Source organism: Phaethon aethereus (assembly GCF_964289735.1).
Source record: "Phaethon aethereus genome assembly, chromosome: 2".
Lineage (NCBI taxonomy): Eukaryota > Metazoa > Chordata > Aves > Phaethontiformes > Phaethontidae > Phaethon > Phaethon aethereus.
In genome coordinates, this window is record NC_138582.1 from 84,406,090 (window position 1) to 84,429,185 (window position 23,096).

The window sequence follows — 23,096 nt, forward strand, 5'->3', positions numbered from 1 at the left end:
CGCAGTTTGCTTTGCAGTCATGGCAGGTTCAATGGTACCTTATGAACGGAGTCGAAAAATTCCCGTGGAACTGCTGTGGCTTGGGCTGGAGTGTAATCAGACTGGCAGAGCTCAGTAAGCGTGCTGCCTATTTCATCGCAGTGCTGTTCGAATTGCTAAATTTGGTTTACACACCAAAGCAGGCTAATATTGATAATACGCAGTTTCAAGAGGAGAATATGTGAAAAGGTTTGCTTTAAATATTGCATGGCTTGTTTTAACAACAAGTTGGGTTTTAAATATAATTCCAGATGAAAGAAATGAGAATTCTATTCTAGTCTATTCTATTCTGTAAAGCTCCCATCAGATTAGCCTTCTGTGGTCAAGAAACTATATGTGAAGCAGCTTTATTTTATATAATTTTTTCTACATTTTTAAAGTCAAAGTGGGCTTTCTATTGGTTTTCTTATTGATATTCAAAAGAGTTCTTGAGTGTGTCCAGTCCAGGGACCTCTGAGCCTGAGTCTGTCTCCTTAAACTATATGCCTCCAAAAGTAATCTAATTGTTATAAAACTGGATTTTTCTACTTTAAATATTTTAAAACTTTGTAGGTACAGCGGTGACTGGAAATGGTTGAGAGCCTTGGAAAACTCTTTCATCACTTACAGTTTTTGGCTAGTGATCTTTAGTTTAAGCAGCAAATGCTGCTGTTCTTGAATGAGCAGAATATGATTCCTCCTTGCTTTCAAGACGATGGGAATGCATGGGCCCTTTCAAGCAGAATCCTTGCTGTTCCCTCTGTGTTCCACAGGGAAACTCCAAAGTTGCCCTTGCACTGCCTGCAGTCCATTGCTTTACTGCCAGTGGGGACTAATACAAGGAAAATGGGAAAAAGGTGACTTTCCAGACGTGGTGGTGCAAAGCCTTCCGTTTGTGCTACACCTTGACTCACTTGCAGTTTTAATATTCAAACAGGATGGCAACTGAAATACAGCTTTTACATGAGGTCTGGTTTCCAGTGCTGCTGCTCTGTCTGGAGCTCCAGGCAAGACCTTGCCTAACTTCATAATCTGGTTCTGTGGTTGGGTCAACGGTGATTTTTTTGGTGTCCATTAAATACATGCTTTTTCCATAACTCAATTAATTCCAAACAAGTTTAATTGTTCAGAGGAGACATTAAATTCTTCAGAAGAGGGGATGTATGCATTTTGTGTACATAGAAATAAGCATAGAAAGGGAAGGGTATTAATTCCAGCCTTCTGCCACCACTAGGAATAACATCTTAATTACTTTGCTGAAGTCATCAAACTCCCTCCGAAACAGATTGGATGTTTTGTTGTTGCCGTTTTCATCGGGAGGCTCTTCCAGTAATTCACTGTGGCACTCCAGGGGAGGCAAGCAGGAAAGACAGGCAGGGAAGAAGCAGAGGGGAGATGCTCTCGTTTGGAAGGGGCAGCTGGGGTGTACAGAGGGACATCCTGTGGGACAGACAAGGGTCTGGTGAGAGCTCGTGGGTCAGATCCAAGGGGAGGCCAGGGAGGGCAGCAGCGTCAGGGAAGCAAGTTACTGACCATGGGGTCAGGGTGAGGGAGGGGACGAAGCCTTCCTTAAACCCCGCAAGGAAGTTGCAGGGAACCTGGTGCTTCTGGGGGCCCTGAACCTCCCTGTCACCTGCTGGAAGGTGCGCAACGGGACGCATGCAGTCCTGGAGATTTCTGGTGGGTGTCAGAGACAACTTCTTGATACAGGGCCTGGCTGGGCTGGCCCATGGGGTCACACTGATAGATCTGCTGTCCCTGCCAAGGAGGCACCAGCAGGAGAGGTGGTGACCCATGGCAGCGTTGGCCATGGTGAGCGTGAGAGAGTGGAGATGAAGAATTTTAAGACCTAACTGCTTAAAGCCCTGAGCAATCTGGTCTGACCTCAGAGCTGACCCTGGAGATTGGAGCAGATATCCTGCCACGGGCCCTGCCAACTTTAATTGTTGTCTGTGGTTCATTATATGAATATTTTGAAACTACCTTGAACTTCCAGCTAAATTTATTTGTGATCTATTTGTGTCCTTGATTTTTTTTTCGCTTCTTAGGCTTGTTCTTTGCGTAAAATAAATTATATTCTGCAACGAATTGAGAACAGTAACATTTGTTCTCAACTTGTGTTAAGTAGAAAAAGCCACGCTCTTCTAATTTCCTCCTCCTTTTTCATCCTGATATCTCCTCTCTGCACCTGTTCTGATTTGAATTCATCTATCTTGCATGGAGGTGATCACAGCACTGCAGTACTGCACAAATCCAAATACAAGGTCACCAAAGAAATATTCATATCCTGCACTAGGCATTCTTGCTACTGAAAACATTCTGCAGTACAATACAGCCATAGATTTAATTTTTTTTTCACAACTGCACCCTGCCCATACTAATCCTGTCACTGTTTATCATCTCCTGATCTTGCTTTATATATATAGAAATATGTAAGTGCAGACATATGCAAAATTATTGTGCTATAGAAATGAGTAATGATGACAAATCCTATTATTAAAAAGCCTTTTCTGATATTTGCCCTAAATAATTCTCTCACTGCTAATTTTCATTACTCTTAATTGGACCATTTTTTTCCCTCAGAAGCTGTTAAGTGTTCTAGACCCAGGTGTCTTTCAAATCTTTCTACACAGAAATCTTGTCCTCTTTTAAATCTATTGATCTTTTCTGGTGAGTCATTTTTTTCCCAGCACCCTAATTATTTGGATGGAAATGAAAAAGATTTCTTTATAACAAAATGTTTTCATATAGTTGTCAGTTTTATTTTTAGGATCCTGCAAGTAGACCACTGAAACATAACTCTGATCCCAATTGGGTCATGTAGAATTGTGGGCCTTCTGGGAAAGCGGGTTTTATTTAAATAGTAATTAAGAACAAGAAATTCCCAGTGACACAGCAGGTTTCCCCAGCCACAGTTTCTCTCATCTTCTGTTTCTGCACTAATTGCTCCTCTGGGAAATTGTTTAAAGCTAATCTGGAAGTGAATTCTCATAGCTTCTCAATGATACTGCCAGTCATACGCCGGTAATTTGTCATGAAATAAATAAATTGGCTTTTTTTGAGATAGCATTTTGTTGTTCGTGGCTTATGTACTGCTTTTCACATTCATTCTTTAAAGAGCAGTAGGTCATCTGTAGATTCCAAGTGTAATTGCAGAAGCCTCATGTGTCTGGTCTCAGCACATGAGCTTCTTAGGACAGGAAGGCATGACTAATTCCAGTGCCATCCTGGTGATCCCCGAGAGGGAATTTTCCAGCCGCAGCACTCCAGCTACTGCACAAAATAACTCCAAATAAGCCATCGGTAACAACTTATTTTGAAAGAGAAGAATGTTTAACTCTGTATTGGGTGCAGGTGTCCAGGTGGGGGGGGCCTGGGGTGGGCGCTGCAGGGGCAGCCTCTGGGAGGAGAGGCTGGGACTGCCCCATGCCAGGCACAGCCAGTCCCAAGCAGAGACTCCCCTGGACCCTGGTGAGATCCTGGTGGAGCGGGTATTTCTCTGTAGCCCCTGGAGAGACCATGCTGGAGCAGGCAGCTCCTGCAGCCCATGGAGAGGACCATGCTGGAGCAGGTATCTGCACTGCAGCCCCTGGAGGAGCCCACACCAGAGCAGGTAGACATGCCCTGAAGGAGCTGTGGCCCGTGGAGAGCCCATGCTGAAGCAGATTTGTCCTGAAGGACTGCAGCCCGTGGGAAGGTCCCATGCTGGAGCAGGGAAAATCGTGAGGAGGAAGGAGCGTCAGAGAGGGGCTGCTATGGACCGACGGCAGCCCCCATCCCCCTGCGCTGCCTGTGGGGCTGGAGGTAGGGGAGTCAGGAGTGAAGGGGTGAAGCTGAGCCTCGGAAAAAGGGGGGATGGGTGGAACAAGGCATTTGAGCTTTTACCTTTGTTTCTCACCATCCAACTCTATTTTAATTGGCAATAAATTAAACTAGTTTTCCCCATGCTGTCTCTTTTTCGCATGTGATGGTAAGTGGTAAATGATGGCCTTGTCTTCGTCTCGAACCACAAGCTTTTTCGTCTTATTTTCTCCCCCTGTCCTGTTGAGGAGAGGGAGAGAGCAGCTGGGTGGGGATCTGACAGCCAGCCAAGGTCAACCCACCACAAACTGTTGTAAGTAAGATAGAGCTCTCGGAGTCATTTCAGACCTACTTTTTCATCTTGATCTTCAACACACTTAATTATTAACTTGGAAATTTTTTCCATTTGATTAAATACTAGAATTTTTGCCATGAGACGAAAACAAAGCAGCAAATTTCACAGCATTGATTAGCTATCATGATAAAGACGAATATTGGCTCATTTTTAATATGATTGGTTACCTGACAAAATTAAGGTTCTGCATTATTTCTATCTAAGTTTCCACTAGGATTTATTATTATTCCAGAAACTGTAATGTACATTTCTTCTTTTTTTTTTTCTTTTTAAATATGGGGTGTCAATGTCCTATAGTTAGAATGGTCCTAGAAATTCACAGGCTACTAAATGCATCACTGCTGCTCGGAAGGTAATGACATTTCTGTGCACAGGCACAGCACCAGCACTATGCAGATCTTAGAGACTTGAGAGGAAGTGCAAGACTCTTGCCCTGCCTGTGTCATACTCGTGTTTGACATCTTGCACACCCATGTGGGAGGGCTAAAAGAACAGTTAGCATCTTCCCTCATGTTTGGTAGCACACCCATTGGACTTCTGCTTAAAACCAAGGGACAATATATCCTTTACTTTCGTTCACATACCTGAACCTTGGTGCCAGGGAAAGTTATGGAGCAGCATATCTTGAGTGCCACCACAGGGCACGTACAGGTCAACCAGGTGATCAGGCCCAGTTATCATGGATTTATGAAAGGCAGGTCCTGCTTGACCAACCTGATCTCCTTCTATGACCAGGTGACCCGCCTAGTGGATGAGGGAAAGGCTGTGGACGTTGTCTACCTGGGCTTTAGTAAAGCCTTTGACACCGTTTCCCACGGCATTCTCCTGGAGAAACTGCCTGCTCGTGGCTTGGATGGGTGTACTATTTGCTGGGTAAAAAACTGTCAGGATGTCTGGGCCCAAAGAGTTGTGGTGACTGGAGTTAAATCCAGTTGGTGGCTGGTCACAAGCGGTGTTCCCCAGGGCTCAGTACTGGGACCAGTTCTGTTTAATAGCTCTACCAATGATTTGGATGAGGGGATCGAGCGCTCCCTCAGTAAGTTTGCAGACATCACGAAGTTAGGCAGGAGTGTTGATCTGCTGGGTGGCAGGAAGGCTCTATAGAGGGATCTGGACAGGCTGGATCGATGGGCTGAGGTCGACTGTATGAGATTTAACAGGGACAAGTGCCGGGTCCTGCACTTGGGTCACAAGAACCCCATGCAACGCTACAGGCTTGGGGAGGAGTGGCTGGAGAGCTGCCCGGTGGAAAGGGACCTGGGGGTGCTGCTTGACAGCCAGCTGAATATGAGCCAGTAGTGTGTCCAGGTGGCCAAGGCAGCCAAAAGCATCCTGGCCTGTATCAGAAATAGTGTGGCCAGCAGGAGGAGAGAAGTGATTGTGCCCCTGTACTCAGCACTGGTGAGGCCACACCTTGAATACGGTGTCCAGTTTTGGGCCCCTCACTACAAGAAAGACATAAAGGTGCTGGAGCGTGTCCAAAGAAGAGCAATGAAACTGGTGAATTCTTATGAGGAGTGGCTGAGGGAACTGGGGTTGTTCAGTCTGGAGAAGAGGAGGCTGAGGGGAGACCCTATGGATCTCTACAACTACCTGAAGGAGGTTGTAGCAAGGTGGATGTTGGTCTCTTGTCCCAAGTAACTAGCAATAGGACAAGAGGAAAAGGTCTCAAGTTGCGCCAGGGGAGGTTTAGATTGGATATTAGGAAAAATATCTTCACCGAAAGGGTTGTCAAGCGTTGGCATAGGCTGCCCAGGAAAGTGGTTGAGTCACCATTACTGGAAGTACTTATAAGACATGTAGGTCTGGTGCCTAGAAACGTGGTTTAGTGGTGGACTTGGCAGTGCTAGGCTAACAGTTGAACTTGATGATCTTAAAAGTCTCTTCCAACCTAAAAGATTCTATGATTATATGAACTGAGCTACAAACAACAAAATACAGACAGAAAAGGAAGAATACTTGACTTGTGTTAACATTCTTTTGCTTTTTAGAAGAAGGTTGTTCAGTTTAATCCTCATGAAAGTGGGAAAAATAACAGTTGTGGATTAAAGCCAGAGTTTAAGAAAATACATTTAAATATATTTTTTTACTTAAAAATTAGTTTCCTCATCATTCAAAGACCTAAGAGTTAAACTATATTGCATACACCTCAGGTACAAATTGCCAAAAGATCTAATAAACCATAATATATAAAAAGCAAGAGACTTTCTTTTTTTCCCAGAAAAATGTATTTGTGTTTTAGCTGACCATATAAAAAGCATTAATTTTTAAAAAAATGTGTATATATTTTTTCAAGTGTTAATGGTTTCACCATTCATTGTAACTACATTCCAAAGTCCTGTAACATCAGGGCACATTATCTGTGTAGCACAGTGAGCATAATCTTTACACTGAGGTCACTCTCATTACTACTTCCCCAGAGCCATTATCTTCTGATGAATCTTCCTGAGGTCTCATGCGGTTGAAGAGATGTAACAATACATAGCCACACTGAAATCTTGGTGAGGTTAACTGTGTTGGATGAACTAAATTTCTGTTTCTAAATGCAGTCAGTGGTAACCACAATGTCCTTCCTGCTGAGGGTTCTCCTCGATTGCTCTCTTCTATGTCTGTGGCTTTATCGTAATTTAACACATCCCAGTGTAGATTCACAGCCCTCCAGCGCTTAAACACTCGATAAACAGATGCACCTTCATGTACTATCAGTCCTGAAATTAAGAAAAAAAATTCGTTTGTACAAAATATCACTGGATACCATTTTGCGACCAAATACAGTTGTAACACATTGTAATGAATCTGTCAATTGCCAGAGCCTATTAAATTACTTGCAACTCTGATAATGCAAAAAAAATTGTACATAGGCAATATAACTGGTTATTCATGTGTTTAAGATTGGGAGTCGGGAACATGTAGAGGAAATATAAAAATGTTCTTAATGAAAGCTCAACATAACCAATACTAGAATAACCTGAGCATGCCAAACTAAATAAAATATTTAGGTTTAATTAAACCAATGTGAAAGAACCTTAGTGGCAGACTTGTAAGTTGACTGTTTATGCTAGTGTTATCCTTCTTCATAGTGAGTACTATTTAGTGAGATTTGTACTAGTGTAATTAGATCTTTAAGTAAGTTAGACCATCTGTAATGAATAGCATCGTCTTAAATTTGTTTAAGAGTATTTTGCAGAATTCAATACAGATACAAACAAATTTAACTGTTAACTGTTTTCACACTCTTAGTTCAACTTGGGAGCGTATAAGATTTTGAAAATCTGAAACACCTGTAAGTATAATGACTTTCCTGTCTTACTTCAGTAGAGCAAGAAGAAATTAAATGTTATTATTAACCATGGTGAACATGGCAAGGATAGTAGGTTTGCTTCTTTCTTTTCAAAATTCAGTAGACAAAAATTGAGAAACATCTTTTTTGTTGAGACCCACGAAATCTTTTAGAAGGTCCCTCAAGGAAAATACAGAGTATCCGGAGTCCTCAACAGACCAATCTACTTATGAGCTTCCACGTAGTTAATATTTATGCTTATTGTAAGCATGCAAGTAATTTATTTACTTAGATGAAAGTCTTCATTTTTTGTATGTATGTATAGATGTGTATATATTTATATGCACCCACTTCATGTGTAAGTATTTCAAATATGGATTTACTGGGGAGACACATGGGGCTTCAGCATTCTTCTTAGCTTTTTTCCTCTGTTCCTCAACCAGCCTGGTATCTTACATGGTTCTGAGCAATGTCACATTTCCTCTGACTCTCTGCTTTGGGAGGAGAGCAATCTGCCTAGCCAAACACATTTATAAATTTTTTGTCCAGTGTGTTTCTTGCCTAAAATGTTCCTATACATGGCCACCCCTATAATATGATTTGTGGTGTCACAGACTATAGTCCTTTATCCAAAGAGATTGTACATCACCTGTTCCTACACAACAAAATTGCAATTTAAGTGTCTGAGGTCTCTTAGAGCGGTTAACTGAAACCAGAAAGGAGACATTCAAAGAAAGATGAGACAAGCAGAAAGGATGATAAAAACATTTATATGAACAGCAAACCTCAGATTCAAGTGCAATGATTTGCAGGTAGCAATGCCTACTCTAACACATTTTTAAAGATCATTACACTGAAAGATGAAGAAACACAAAGATTGATTTCAGAAGGACATGATAGCAAATGTAGCATTGCTGTAAGGCTTTCAAGTTGCCTAGAATTCATCGAAGCATCTAATACAGCAAAACTAACACAGTATAAATTTAATTGTGTTAAATATTCTAGATGTGTTTTGTATCAGCATAGCATTTTAGTGTAAAATTTTGTTGATTGCAAGATGTCTATCTTCACCTTCTCAGATATATAAAACAACCTGTCCTAAAAATTTAGTGGCCTTGTTAATACATAAATGAACTTTCAAGACTGGCTATATTGTTTTAAAAAGGATAAACGCATTTGATCACGTACAAAATCTACAAACTGAATAAGCCATGGTTTTATTGCTGTGACAAAGGTCCCCCCACCTTTTTTTTTCTGTTGGATTTCCTGTAGAATGATAAGGGAGATGAGCATAATTTTCCCTTTATTTGTCACTGGATCATAGTATTCTTTGGCCCAATTTCCCTCCAGACTGTGATGAAGCAAAATTGAGAGAACCTGTTTACTCCAGTGTAAAGATTTTTGACACCTGCCTGCACTCCATTGGAACCTGAACAACTTATTTCAGAAAAGAGAAGGAAGCTGTTGAGAAAGGATTACTGAGGTACATGAAGTACATTTAAACAATCAAACACACCCTCTCAAAATTATGACAGATAAAGTTTTAGGCCTGCTCCTTTTAGGGAACTCCTGGGGTTTTTTTGAGCTTTCAAGATTTACTGAAAATACGTTTTCAAGTTTTTTTCAACAATGGCAAAGAAGATAACTTTTCTTTAAAATAGAACCTGTTATTCACATATGGTCTAAAAGAGCTACTGAAAAAAGGATCAAATATTGCAAGGCTTGAAATAAAGTTGTCAGATTTGGAGAAAAGGAGCACTTTCATAATTCCTCACATAAAAAGCTTTATTTCCTATCTGATAAAACTACAGACTGAAAAAGACCTATGTAGAAGAGGCAAAAAAATTCCAATAGATCTTTTGTCTGTTTGAAAGATAGTTTCCAGGGAGTGGGGAAAAAAATGTCTCAGCACCAACAGTTCCAAGACCACAAACAAGGGGAAATCTTGGTAAGGTTTAAATGCTGGAGATTTTCCAGTTCTGATGCTCAAGATGTAAGTAGTTAGTCACTAAAGTGAAGCTGTAAGAAAATGGAAAATAATCTCTTTTTTTCTTAAGAGTTCCGCCGCAATAAATGAGAATATGAGAGAAAAAACAAGGATAAATCCATAAATAATACTGACTTGTTCCAAATACCATGATTTCATCAGCACAGAGGACATAGTTGCACAGTCCTAGGGAAAAAAATAAATTATTTGTTTACTCAGATGATCCCAAGAGGAAGTGTTAGAATTCACTACTGTTAGCTGTTCTGACATTCTGTATAATTAATATCTACAAGGAAGACAGTTTTGGGATGATGGACCTGGCAAAATGTCCTAAGGCTCTAAGAAGATTTTACCTTCAGGATTTATTTCTAAGATGTAGAGATTGTGGTGGGATCCAGACAATAGGAGTATAGAGAGGCCATAATTTTCTTTTCTCTTATTGCCAGGTACGATGAGATTCTTTCATTCTATCCAAAGGATTTCTTACCCTGAGTTACAAGACCACTTGAAATTTTTCATACTGAATGTCTTTACAAGCAGGCAACTCATCTCAGTTCATTCAGATTTGGTGGTACTATGTTCCAAAGTTGTCTTATTTGTCACACTAATCTTACTTAAAATCATTTAGGAATGGTCCTCCTAGAATCATCACAAACTTTTACCAGGGGATAAAAGACCCTTTTCAGAAACATACTTTACCACTGGACAAAATTCCACCTCTTTATACTATTCTAGGGCCCACAGCTATAAAAAAATGCAATAAATTGCTCAAAGCATTAAAGTGAAACATGTCCGCTCTAAAAATAGCAATATAACTCTTTCTAAACTATTTAGAATTAGACCTAATGTGAAAAAGACTTTCTGAGTAGAGGAGTATTAAGTGCAACTAAATGGGTTCATTATAAGTAACTTCAGCGTTTTTACAACTAAGGACTTACACAAATGTTGCTAGGCATCAAGTTCCTTGGCGAGGAAGAAAGCGGCTTTCAGAGGGCCATTCACACCTCACATTTGACTCCCATCTCTTACTCCCTTGCTGTAGTACTACCGGCACCGCTCATGTTTCCAGTGCAGCGTTACAGTTGCTTTTCACGTTCTAAAGGAGCTGTACTGTTGTTCTGGGATTACAAGTGAGCTATTATTATTTGTGAGACATTTTGTTCATGTTTGTTAGAACCATTTCTGACTAGTAGCTATGATTATATTCCAGTGAGAATATATAAAATTATATGACTTCACTGTTACGAGAAATAATTGCTAGGTCTACAAAGTAGAATGGCAAAGGCTTGGTGTACTGTCCTTCGGTGGCTAAATAAGGGGTTTATATTATTCATTCCTTTCATGTTAGCTCATGAACTCACTCCTTTTGGTAATGCCTACATGGATGGTCTGATCCTAGCACCAGCGCTCCAATAGCTCACTCTGGGTTTTACAGGCAGTAGTTCTACCTGACTGAAATGTTCAAGGTTTGCCTTAGAAAACTTCTACCATCAGCAAGTTCCAAAGAGGACAGCTTAACGTCCAGCTTAGATGCAGAATGTACACACTAGTGACTTGCAGGGTTGAAGCTAACACTGATAAGTAAAAATGATCCTGTTAGGAAGAATTCTGGAAAAATTGAGAGTAGAACAAGGAGAACGATGGATACCAATAAAATATGTGCACTGGAATGAAAAGAACATATTATATTGGTGATCTGTAATCTTTGGGGTATATTTTTTGGTGAAAAGTAAAACAAGAACAAGAATTAAAATACAAGTTACATGTAATTTAATTGAGAAGAAAGTGTGTGGTATGCTATGTATGGTATATAAATTAATCACTGGGAAAACAAATTAATATGTGCAAGTTTTCAAAGATGTCATATAAATATGTCAGTACCTTTAGGCAAACTGCTTTTAAAAATAATGACAACAGAACATTTCAAAAAGTACAGATCTTTACACTTCACAAATGATCAAAAATATTCATATTGTTTATGCAAAGCTATAGGGAGGCATAACTGAAGGCAGTTGGAATAAGTCTTGGTCATACCACCAGTAACTCAAGCACTTGTCTTGAAATACATGCTGCGCAGGAAAACCCATATGTCTGCATAGATTTTTCAATGAAATAAAGAGAGATTCCAGTGGGAGTATAGGTACTCACTCACTGTGAATCCTGGTGAAAACTCACAGAATGCCATGGATGACTAAACACAAATGAGAGGAGAAGAGATACTAAGTGAGAACTGTGGCTGGCTGTGAGCATTACAAGCTTTATGATATGAAATTATATATAATATGCAATGGTAAAATCATATGTTAATGTCTTTGGGAAGTTACTAGCATAATGGACAGTCTTGGGTTTTTTTACATCATTCATCAGTAATAATTACATCCATCTATTAGAGAAATTTATTCATATGTTTTAAATTAAAACTATCAATCTAAAATCCTTCATTTTATGATTTAAAAAAAGACAAAATTCAATAAAGTTTAATATATTAATAAATACTTTCAAGAGTTACAAGAACTCCTGGTCTTATAAGCTTACCGAATGCAGTTTACTTGATATTATATGCAAAATAAGTGGGCTGAATGAGTCTGGATCATGAGAATTCTATAATTACCAAACATCCTTTATACAGCTTTCTGAATTTCCAGATATAGTTTAGTAAATTGTCAAGTCATACCTGCACTGAACTTCATATTATGAAACAGTGTCCAAATATGTTTAATTATAGCCAGTTTTACATAAATTTTTCAATGTATTATTTATGATAGCACTATAAAATATGCATTTATGTAATTACAGGCAAGTCACTTTATCTGGTGGGTGAAGACAGCTGCACGTCCTCTTTGCTCCTGCATGGTGCCACTTAGGCTAGAAGCTCCATAGCCATGTGAGGTACATGTTAGTTCAGTAGCTTCCAGTCCAGAAGTGGCTTGAACCTGGCTGGCTAGAAAGGCAGCTACGTAACTGCACGTATCAATTTACTGAAGGCTCACCTTACAACAGTTTACTTCTATGGATAAATACACTAATATTTCTGATCACCCACAGATGTTCTCGACTGATTTTGAGATTAATTTGGTTTAGGTGTTTCAATAGTCAAAAAAATGGAAAGAAATGGAAATACTTTGAAATAACTGGTTATTCCAACTAGGTGATGTATACCAAAGTAAATTTTTTACAATTGTAATCTCTGTGAAAAAACAGAATTCCATATAAATGAAAAGTTTAGAATGCTTGAAGCACATTTTGTTTTCACTTAATGTTTTTTTAAAGAAAAGCAAAAACCTCGATATTGAGTGTTAAGCTGGAAAAAGTGGTGTTCAGGGATCAACATGTAAGAGGACATGCAGCTGAGCCCTTTTTTTCATTCAAAAGCTGAGCACTTGTCCAGAGTATTAGAGACCTAGATTCTGTTCATTTTTCTGCCTGAGAAGATTTGGGTTCACAGAAGAAAGCCTGTGTTCTGAAATATTCCAGAGCAAGCTTCTCTTAGAAAAAATACAAAATAAACAGAATGTCTGGTCCAGCTGAAATATAAATAGTCTTACTGTAATGGGGTGGTTTCAATAAAAGATGATACGCTTTATGATTGGAGAAAAAGCCTTGATATTAGGAATCACTCTGATTCTTTGCACCATATTGAGCAGAATTCAGCACTGTCTTTCTGAATTCCCAAATATGAAGTTGGGATAACATCAGCATTTATCAGTCAGAAATCTCAAAGCAAACATCAGATAGCATTTTGCTTCTGGATTTTCTTGGAATTGCAATCCTAAGAATGTGGTCTAATGTTTACTGCAATTTATTAAATTTCACCTGCAAATAATTGTAGCTATTCTAACAATCAATTAAAGGTTGTTTTATCAAATACTAAAGGGATTTATATTTAATATTTCTGGGTCCAGTATATTTTCAGAAATTTCAAAACTGGCCAAAATAGCTTTGGAGTAAATTGCATTTTCTTTTATGAGATTTCAGCTAGAGTTAAATGACTGGAGACTTTTTAATAGTATAGTAAATTATTATACTTAACACTATTACATTGTTTCATAACTGTTTCTGATGTACAAAGAACTCATGCCTGCCTTCTCTGTTCTTTTCTATTACTAGCACAGTGACCTATATAAGTCTGTGCAACTTAATTTTGGATATGTAGTTTGATGACATCCTCAAGGGCTGCTTCTTTGTATCATGATGGTACAATCTAATGCAAAGTGGCATCAGTAGAAGACTTGGAAGCATATAATTTTACTAATTATTTTAATAATGTCTTTGTCATTTTCATCTGTTTAACTTCCTGAACTTTTTTCAAGAAATGGAAACTGATCCTGTTCTTACCACTAAGATCTTGGGGAGACACTTTGGTGAATCTGAGAGTAAAGTTTCTTTGGTTCTTTTCTCTTTTCAGTATTTGCAACACTGTAAAAAGCAGTATTTGTCAAAGGTACCAGCTGAGAATAAATCTGCAAAGAACTGGAGTGATCGATTAGAGTGACCAATTAGAAAAATAGATATAGTCACAATCTTAAACCACAGTCTGTGCTGTTTAAAGATTTTGAGCTTACCTATGCATACTAGATCCATAAAACCATACATTCCATAGCAGATTTGAAAAAGGATGTCCTTTCTTTGCCATACTGCATAAGGGCTGAAGGCTGACCATAGAAGCCAAGTCACACTTGCTACTAAGAACAGAGATCCTAGGATTACAGCAACGATCTGCACTTTCTCAACCAGTGTTATAGTAATGCTTTGCCACTAAAAGAGAAACAAAGTTGTATAAGGTAAAAACGTTATTTTCTGTGATTGTACATTCAACTCCACTTTTCTCCTGAAATCAGAAATTATTTTAATATTTATACATATCTTCATATAACTTTACTAATATCGTCAATACTGACATTGTAGGTGAATTTTTTTACCTATTTCACTAAAGTAAAATTAATAGTTGCTTCCCCATTTCCCTCCAGCATCACTATCATTGCCACCTAGCTGTGAACTTCAGAAAACTTAATAGTTTTGTTTTGAATACATAGGCAAAAAAGGATTTAGTCTTAGGAATGGAACTCAGCCTTTCGTGTTTGTAGGCTAATGAAGAGAATAAAAAAAAAGTTGGAAAGACAATCTTAAATATGTTTTCTGTTAGTGTGACAAGTTGAAAGTGACAACTTTCCTTTTCATCCCACGCCCCTCAAGTCTGAAGCCTTTTTCCATTTTCCTGCTGCTCATCATAGAAGTTCCAGGCTATCTCCAGACATTCCAAGGCAGTCGGGTTAACCAGTGTTAACACTACAACGAGACACCCACAGCCTAGTATGGAAGCAACCTGAAGACTCAGGAGAAGCCCTGAATATAGGTAACATGAACATTTCTCGTTCAGTGCACCTCAATGACGTCTGCCTTTCTGGGGAGGGCTGTATCCTCTGTATGTGAGGTGACTCAGATTTATGGTGTGATAAGATTTAAATATAAAAGAGTATGCTTACTGAATTCTGTCAAGATAAGAGTAGAAATAAAACTTTGTTAAAACAAAGAGTCACAAAAGCAAAACACAGCATAAGAAAATAAACATTCTAGATCACCCTTGACATATATAGTCTTTCCTGGACATAATTGTCTAAATTAGCTTGGCAGACTCTCCACTCTAGTGCCATCACCTATTCCAGAGCTCATATGCAGACTTTGTAGAGTGCCATCTTTCCCGTTCCTAACTTTGAATATACCTGCCCCCTTATATGGTTGCAATAGGGAATAAGTGGAGAAAGAGCTACTGAAGTAAGGGCTGTATTACCTCTTTTCCCATCTAGCAGGATTTTTTCCTTTCTTACTTTATGAAAGCTTTCTCTTTTTACCAGCAGTTGGGTACCAGTACTGTATGATCGTAGGATGCTAGAATAACACAGATGGCAAGGGGCTGTGGGAGATCTCTTGTTCAACTTCCTGCTCAAAACAGGGTCAGCGATGAGATCAGACCAGGTTGCTCAGGGCTTTATTCAATAACACCTTGAAAACATCTAAGCATGGAGATTGTTCAGCCTCTCTGGGCAACCTGTTCCACTGTCCTCAGGTTGAAAAATGTTTTTCTTAAAGAATGTTTTTCTTCTATCCAGGCTGATCCTCTGTTATTCCAACTTACACTTTCTTCCTCCCATCAAGTACCACTGTGAAGAGCCTGGATGAGCAATCATCATGGTTTAACACCAGCCAGCAACTAAGCACCACGCAGCCGCTCGTTCGCTCCCCCAGGTGGAATGGGGGAGAAAATCAAAAGGGTAAAAGTGAGTAAAATTGTGGATTGGGATAAAGACAGTTTAATAGGTAAACAAAAGTCACACGCACAAACAAAGCAAAATAAGGAATGTATTCACCACTTCCCATCAGCAGGCAGGTGTTCAGCCATCTCCAGGGCTCCATCACACGTAACAGTTACTTGGGAAGACAAATGCTGTAACTCTGAATGTCCCCCCCTTCTTTCCTCTTCCCCCAGCTTTATAGGCTGAGCATGGCGTCATATGGTACGGAATATCCCCTTGGTCAGTTGGGGTCAGCTGTCCCAGCAGTGTCCCCTCCCAGCTTCTTGTGCACCCCCAGCCTGCTTGCGGTGGGGTGGTGTGAGAAGCAGAACAGGCCTTGACTCTGTGTAAGCGCTGCTCAGCAGTAACAAAAACATCCCTGTGTTACCAACATGGTTTCCAGCACAAATTCAAAACACAGCCCCATACTAGGTATTCTGAAGAAAATTAACTCTACCCCAGCCAAAGCCAGCATATCAATGAGGTGCTGTGCCCCCTTCTTCTCTTTCAGCTTTTTCCATTAACTTGTCTACTGTTGCCTGCCTAATTTGCACATCCGGTGCTGCATGCCTTCTCTTGTTGCAGCCTTCTGAATATAATAGAACAAAAAGATAGCTGTATAACAATTTGTAAATTGTCTTGAAATACTATCCTTTTATAATGAACTTAGTAAACTCATGCTAGCTATTTCATTGAACTTCAGGGTTTGGAATGGGGCTATTCATATTAAATAATACCTTTTTTATGGTAAAGAAACTATGGATACTCATTTCCTTTGTTACAAATTATTTTTATAAGGTCAAGAAAAGTCAATAACAACTGATGCATGACAGAATGATGTGAGCTTCTCATGACTCAGATATTAGTTGTATACAGGATTTAAATGTTAGGATTGAAATTCATAGAACTCTCTTTAGACTCTATAGGGATATGTTCAACAAAATTATTTTTCATTTCTCAGCTGAAGCCACATAGTGTGACTTGGCAGAAAACTGTCAAAAATGCCATTGGTTATGTATCTCTCTCTATCTTCTTTCATTTTCAGTGTGAGACAGACCTGTAATAAATATGTTTGGAATGCCTGAAATCAAAGTACATTTACATGAAGTAAAGCTTTAACTGTCACAAAATATTAAACTGTCAAATTCATGGAGGAAGCTGGTAATAAATTGAAAAAACTGTTATATCACTAAAATAAACAGCATATATTTCACAGTGTAACTTTAGCAATGCAGAAGTTCCTAAACTCACTTCAGCTTATTTAGATTTTCTTTTTTTTTTTTTTAGATTACTCAAATTGTTCTGCAAAGATAGCACTGAACAGAAGGAAGAGTAGTTAAAAAATTTGGGATAAGTAATGTAGCATGCAGTCTAGATATAAAGCCCATCCCTCATTCTGGTACTGTCTGACAATTGATTCCTCTTCCTATCTCCCATTCCCAATCAGAATAACCACTCCTACCATCTTTTTCCATCTCGTGAGGGCTTTTGTTGGCCTACCCCAAATTCTTCTTTCTAAAAAACCTTGACCTTGAAAACTCCTAAGAAACACAGATATGATCCTCACCTCTTCCTAGAATCTTCTCAAGGGTGTATTCCAGTTATTTTGCTATTCTTGTGATCAGATTAATTGTCTGTCAAGAATGCAAGCAATTGAATCTTTCAACCTCAATAAATTCAGTAATTGCAAAGATTCAGCATATTAGCATGCTACCAACCAGGAAGGGGAGCCACCCCACTTACTGAGAAAATGCTCAAGTGTTCTGCAGGTTGTAGTTCCTACCTTCTTTGCCTTTAAAAATCAAACAGTTACAAAACAAAACAAAAAACAACAAAACAACCAAGAACCCCAAAAGAGGATTGGATGTTTTCTTCTATTACTTGTCTACTTTGGCCTTTGTGGTATTCACTGCCTTTCTTCTACAAAAGAAACGGTAGTCCTCCACCTTCCTCAAGATGAATGTCAACAATAACCAATCAATTTAAACATTTTAGGAAGGTTACCTCCTCGTTAGTGTAATCTGTAAGTTAAACTAATTGATGAGCTCTCACAGTAGATAGAGGAGGAAGGATTGTATGCATAAGATGGAAGGCATTCAAGAGGCCCAGAAAGTTTTATGTGAAACTGCTAACTTGCCTCCTACTGCTAGGCAGTCTGCCGTAAAGATCCAACACCATAAGAGTGATAGGGTGGGATGGATTGGTATTAAGCTCTAAAATGTGATCAGTTCAGGGATCTTGGTTTCTGTGTATGTCTCTCCTTAGTGCTAACGGCAAGAAGACTGTGGATCTTCCTGATGGCTAACTTGCCTCAGCTGAAATTTCCTCCTCTTTGCTGCCCTCCAATCAGTTTTGATTCAGAACAGTCTGAGATTGCCTCTTGGGAAATTAATGTCTTGATGTTTTTCCTCTAAGTTTTACTCAGTTTGGGTACAAATTATAAAAAGCAAACAGATCTTTGAGACAGACATATTTTTCACATAATGAAGAAGGTATTCTGTAGTTATAATGTTATACACACGTAAAGAAGGTTGGAAGGTTCAGTCCTTTACTCAGCCATGGACAGTGAGAGGAATTACATAGGACTGTATTGTTTCGTGGCATTGCATTTCATGACAAGGCTTGTGAAGAGGAACTGGAGTTGTGGTGACACTGGTTTCTTCTACCTGACGTCTTACAGCATAATTAATGTTTGTGAGTATATACTCTGACAGACACCCAGGAATGGAAGACTCTTTTTCTAAGAGTATGATTCTTTTTATAGTATCAAAAGCCAGTTAAGCTTTATTTGATTTCTCACAATCATTCACCTTATTGTATGCCCTGTTATGTGTTGTTATAATGACTTCACCTTTTAATGTCAAATTAATGGCTTACAATAAAAAGGTCACAAAAATAAGGTAGTAAAAATAATTCAGTGACAGTTAGTTGAGAGACTGCATTTAGAACTTAACAGACTGAATTATTTAACATTCCAAATTGAATGATCTCATTATTAGTGTGTCATAATTTAAATCCATTCTTTCCATAAAAACATTTCTCATTTTCTTCATATAACTTGTCTCACAGCTCTTAATTGCTTATGATTATAAATTATATTATGACTTCCTAATTTGTTTTTGTCATTTGCTGACTATACATTCCATAATCAGTAACAGTTCTTTTAGCTAAGTATTTTGCCAAGTTAGAAAAGATCTATACAGCGTTTTAGTATGAGTTTCTGTAAAGTGTATGACCCAAAAATACAAATATTATGAGAAAGATCACCATTTTTGCTTAAAAAACTAGAAATTGAAAGAAAATTTTTACTGTTCTGTATCTAGATAATTATAATGATGTTGTGAGTAACTTTTTAGATTCATTAAAAAAATCTCATTTAAATTTCTATGAAATAGGATCCCATTTCATATTCCTTCCCATCATATCTGTAGTGTTATGATGTACCATGCCATCCCTGTTGCCCATGAAAAGAACACATTTTACTTTAATATACAATGATGGTGAAATCTTCCTTTGAAAATGGTGTCTTCATAAACAAAATATAATTCATGCTTCTGACTTTAATGTAATACTGTCTATCCCTGGAAAGTTTCCTACACTGTTACTTCTGCTGACACTTCATTATGTTTGCCTCTTTTAATCTTTTATTTACCAATGGTCTTCCTCTCATGAATCATTTGGGAGTCTAGTACATTAATGTACATTAATGGTACACTATAGTTCTAATGCTGACCCCAGAAACATTGTTCCTCTTTTCTTCTAAGGGCTCTGTCAAGCAGAAATACTGCATAATTTCTCTTTTTTTTGAGCTTGAGACTTCCAGAAGTTGAAAGAAAGATACTATTTTGATGGACTAATTGTTAAAGTTAATACAGTTATATGCATGTCCTTACTAACATAAAGATGGATAGAATATTCAGATCTGTCATATTAACTTGGCTTTTTTTAATAGTGCCTTGTAAAAGCCCACTGATTATCGTAAAATATATGGCAGAAAAATGATCTAAAAAGTACTGACTGAGACTGTGCTTGTACTTCCAATACATTACATGAAAAATATCTGCAATGAAACTACAGGTTTTCCTACATGCTTGATAAAGAACATATGAAATTTCCTTATGGGTCTCCAAATGTGTACCTACTTCAACTGTCCCTGTTTTTAATCCACCAAAATTCCTTAAACCAAAGAGCTGATGGGGGTTACCACACTGCTCTCTCAGAAACACAGCTTAATATGGACACTGCTGACTGAAGCCTCTCATTCCCTCTAGTCATTCTGGAACGCATATTTTATATACAAGTAGCTAAAAATAGCTGGCAGTGACTTATTATAACATAACATGATTAACCTGAAGACGTACCAATTATATGACTTAAAAAGTTTTTGTTAGATTGCTCCAATTGCTCTGATTGCTAGAATCAGACAGCTCTGACAAGAAAAAGTTCTTTCCTACTGTCATTTGCGATGCATACTAGGATTTGCAATCTGTGTACTTATGAATAAAACTCTTACAGAAACAAAAGAACACAATGATTTAGGTCCAACAAACCATTTTTAAAATGCCTGTTCCTTACTTTATTATGTTAGTAGTGTAGATGATTAGATAATTAAGTTTTCTAACATGTTTTGCAGTAAGCACACATTGACTACATGATTCAATATGCAGTGATATTGTTAACTTATTGACCAGCCTGGTCAATAGAAAATGCATAGTTTTGAGTACACACACACACACATAAAAAAACGTTTGAAATGTCATTTTTGGCTATAGGCTTCTATTTTTATGTCTTTTTTTTTTTAAAGAATCAATGCCACAAAAATTACAGGTCACCATTAATGCTTACCTATTTTGATAAATTATTAACACATAGAGTGCTTGTAGTCATAATGCCCGTTATCTTTTCATGTACCAGAGAGCTCATTAATACAGATAGTTTGGCTTGTATGTAACTTCTCAGTCTGCTTGGAAGGCTGTACCAACATTTTACTTGGGACATTCTGAAAGGATAACATTTACTGTGGAGAAACTGTCCCTCTGTGCACTATACAAGCAATTTAGTTGATAGTTCCTGGAAGTCTTGGCTTACTGCAGGTAAATGACTGAGTAGATTCATAGAATCATAGAATCTTTGGGTTGGAAGGCACCTTTAGCGGGTCATCTAGTTCAACCTCCTGCAGTGAGCAGGGACATCTTCAACTAGAGCAGGTTGCTCAGAGCCCCGTCCAACCTGATCTTGAATGTTTCCAGGGATGGGACATCTGCCACCTCTCTGGGCAACCTGTGCCAGTGTTTCACCACCCTCACTGTCAAAAATTTCTTTCTTATATCTAGTAAAAATCTACCCTCTTTTAGTTTAAACCCATTTCCCCTTGTCCTATTGCTACAGGCCCTGCTAAAAAGCCTCTCTCCATCTTTCTTATAAGCCCCCTTTAAGTACTGGAAGGCTGCAGTAAGGTCTCCCCGGAGCCTCCTCTCCAGGCTGAACAACCCCAACTCTCTCAGCTTGTCCTCATAGGAGAGGTGTTCCAGCCCTCTGATCATTTTACACCTGCAGTGGATGCATCTTGGATCTCTGAATGCCCAGAAGCCTGGACATCCCAAGCAATGTATGAAATCTTCACATTCTATTACATTCATAACTTTAAAAATCTTACTATTTATTAAGCAGAATAGTTTAACATTTTATCTTAGGATTTTTAAAATTTTATTAGAATCAATATCTGAGACCACAAGCAGAGCTGTGATGAAAACTGTATTAGTCTTCCATTATTTTTTCTCTGAGAAATTATTAGTAGTTATCTTTTGCTGCTGGCCAAAAAACAAAAGAGATTAAGCAAGACTGCAGGACTGTGTGACCATTTTAACTTTCTTGGAGGCAGGAAGTGGGTATTTATTTTTAATGGTACATGGAGGTGAATTCCCTCTCTACTTTGAGGCATTCAGAGTTTCTGGAAACATCAACTCCTGTTGATTAAAATAAGTATGTTATTCCTGTGTGTTAATCCTCCTGTCTTAAAATAAGGATTCCAGTCTCAAAAGAAAGTCTGGCCCTTTACTAATGAGCGTACTTGAAACAGGAATCACTCCACAGTAACTAATACAGTATTCTCAACACATAAAAGCATATGAAACAAAAATATGAAACCTGCTAAATGTCCTATTTGTACCAAGTAGTATTTTTTTCTAATTCCTGATTTCTGCTTTTCATTAAGAATTGCCTGTCAATCGACCAAGATCAAGTTCTGCCAAAAATATATATCACAGAATACTTAGAAGTCATGGTGTGTTGTAGAGATGTATCTGTGAGAAATATGTAAGGTTAAAGCAAATTTTCCTCAAGTCAGATTTTAAATCATATGAGACTCAAGCCAATTAAGTTTAGCTTAGTGGCTTAGTTTGTCAGTGTTTTCAACATTCCAGGGACATGTATATTTGGTGAAAGCCAGTGAATGAAAATTACCACTCTATGTTAATAAATACTATTCCTACTCAAAAGTAGGAACTGTTCAATTTCTGTTGCAGCTTTACTAGAAATACTGGGTTTCATTACAACCAAGCTGTACTCTTGATAACATTATCTGAAAACTAAATATGAATGAATGGAGGAAATGAGAGCCTGCCATGATTGTTGCATTCTCTGCAACTTAAAGATGATCTGAAAACTTAGCTTAAGCATAGACTGTCATGTTATGGATAGGTCCACGTTCCTGGAAGAACACTGAGAAAAAAACATTTAGTCTAATTACTCAGAGAAAGTAAGTCTCAGCAAGATTATAAACCAGCTGTCTGAAGGAGGTATTAACAAATTTCATGCCATCTAGTCACTTAGGAGTGTTAACCACGTTTTGCTTATACAACTCTGTTCTTCTCTTTGGATACAAACAAGACGGTATCAAAAAGGGTTCCTTTTTCCTTCTCTCCTGGGAGAGAAACTGTTTCTAAATTCTGCCTAAAACTGGTGAATACTTTTAACTCAAAAAAATGCTGAGTTTGAGACTAAAACTGTGCAGCTCATTATGATATTAATACACTCACGAAAGATGTGTAAAAAAATTGCTCAGCACTGAGGAACAGAAAAAGCCTTTTCCACAAAAATGCCCTGGCCACTAGTCAGTATATAGAGGGATCATCTGTTCTTGATCGTCTCTGTTGATATCTTCTTGTCTATCTTCCTTAAAGTATTCAAGTATTAATTCCAGTTCATTTACTGAAACTCACATTTCATCCACTAGCTGGACTTTCCGAAAGTGCTAGCTACTCTTTCTCTGTCTTTTTGACTCTATGAATAATTAAATAATTTTTACAACCCATACAAGAAGAAACAGAGGGTTTATCTGAGAATATTCTATACCCTAATGGTTGG

The 23,096-nt window shown here is 38.2% G+C and overlaps 1 protein-coding gene across 1 annotated transcript in view; it reads right to left on the reverse strand.

Annotated features, from left to right (window-relative positions):
• Positions 1-6,559: 6,559 nt before the first annotated feature.
• MARCHF11 (membrane associated ring-CH-type finger 11) overlaps positions 6,560-23,096 on the reverse strand; it is a gene marked incomplete at its 3' end in the record, with an annotated part of 35,079 nt that continues 18,542 nt past the window's right edge. The window contains exons 3-4 of the mRNA XM_082014875.1: positions 14,004-14,196; positions 6,560-6,882 (exon numbers count right to left, since the gene is read on the reverse strand). Of these exons, the coding sequence (XP_081871001.1) occupies positions 6,560-6,882; positions 14,004-14,196 (516 nt within the window). The remainder of the gene's footprint in view (positions 6,883-14,003; positions 14,197-23,096) is intronic.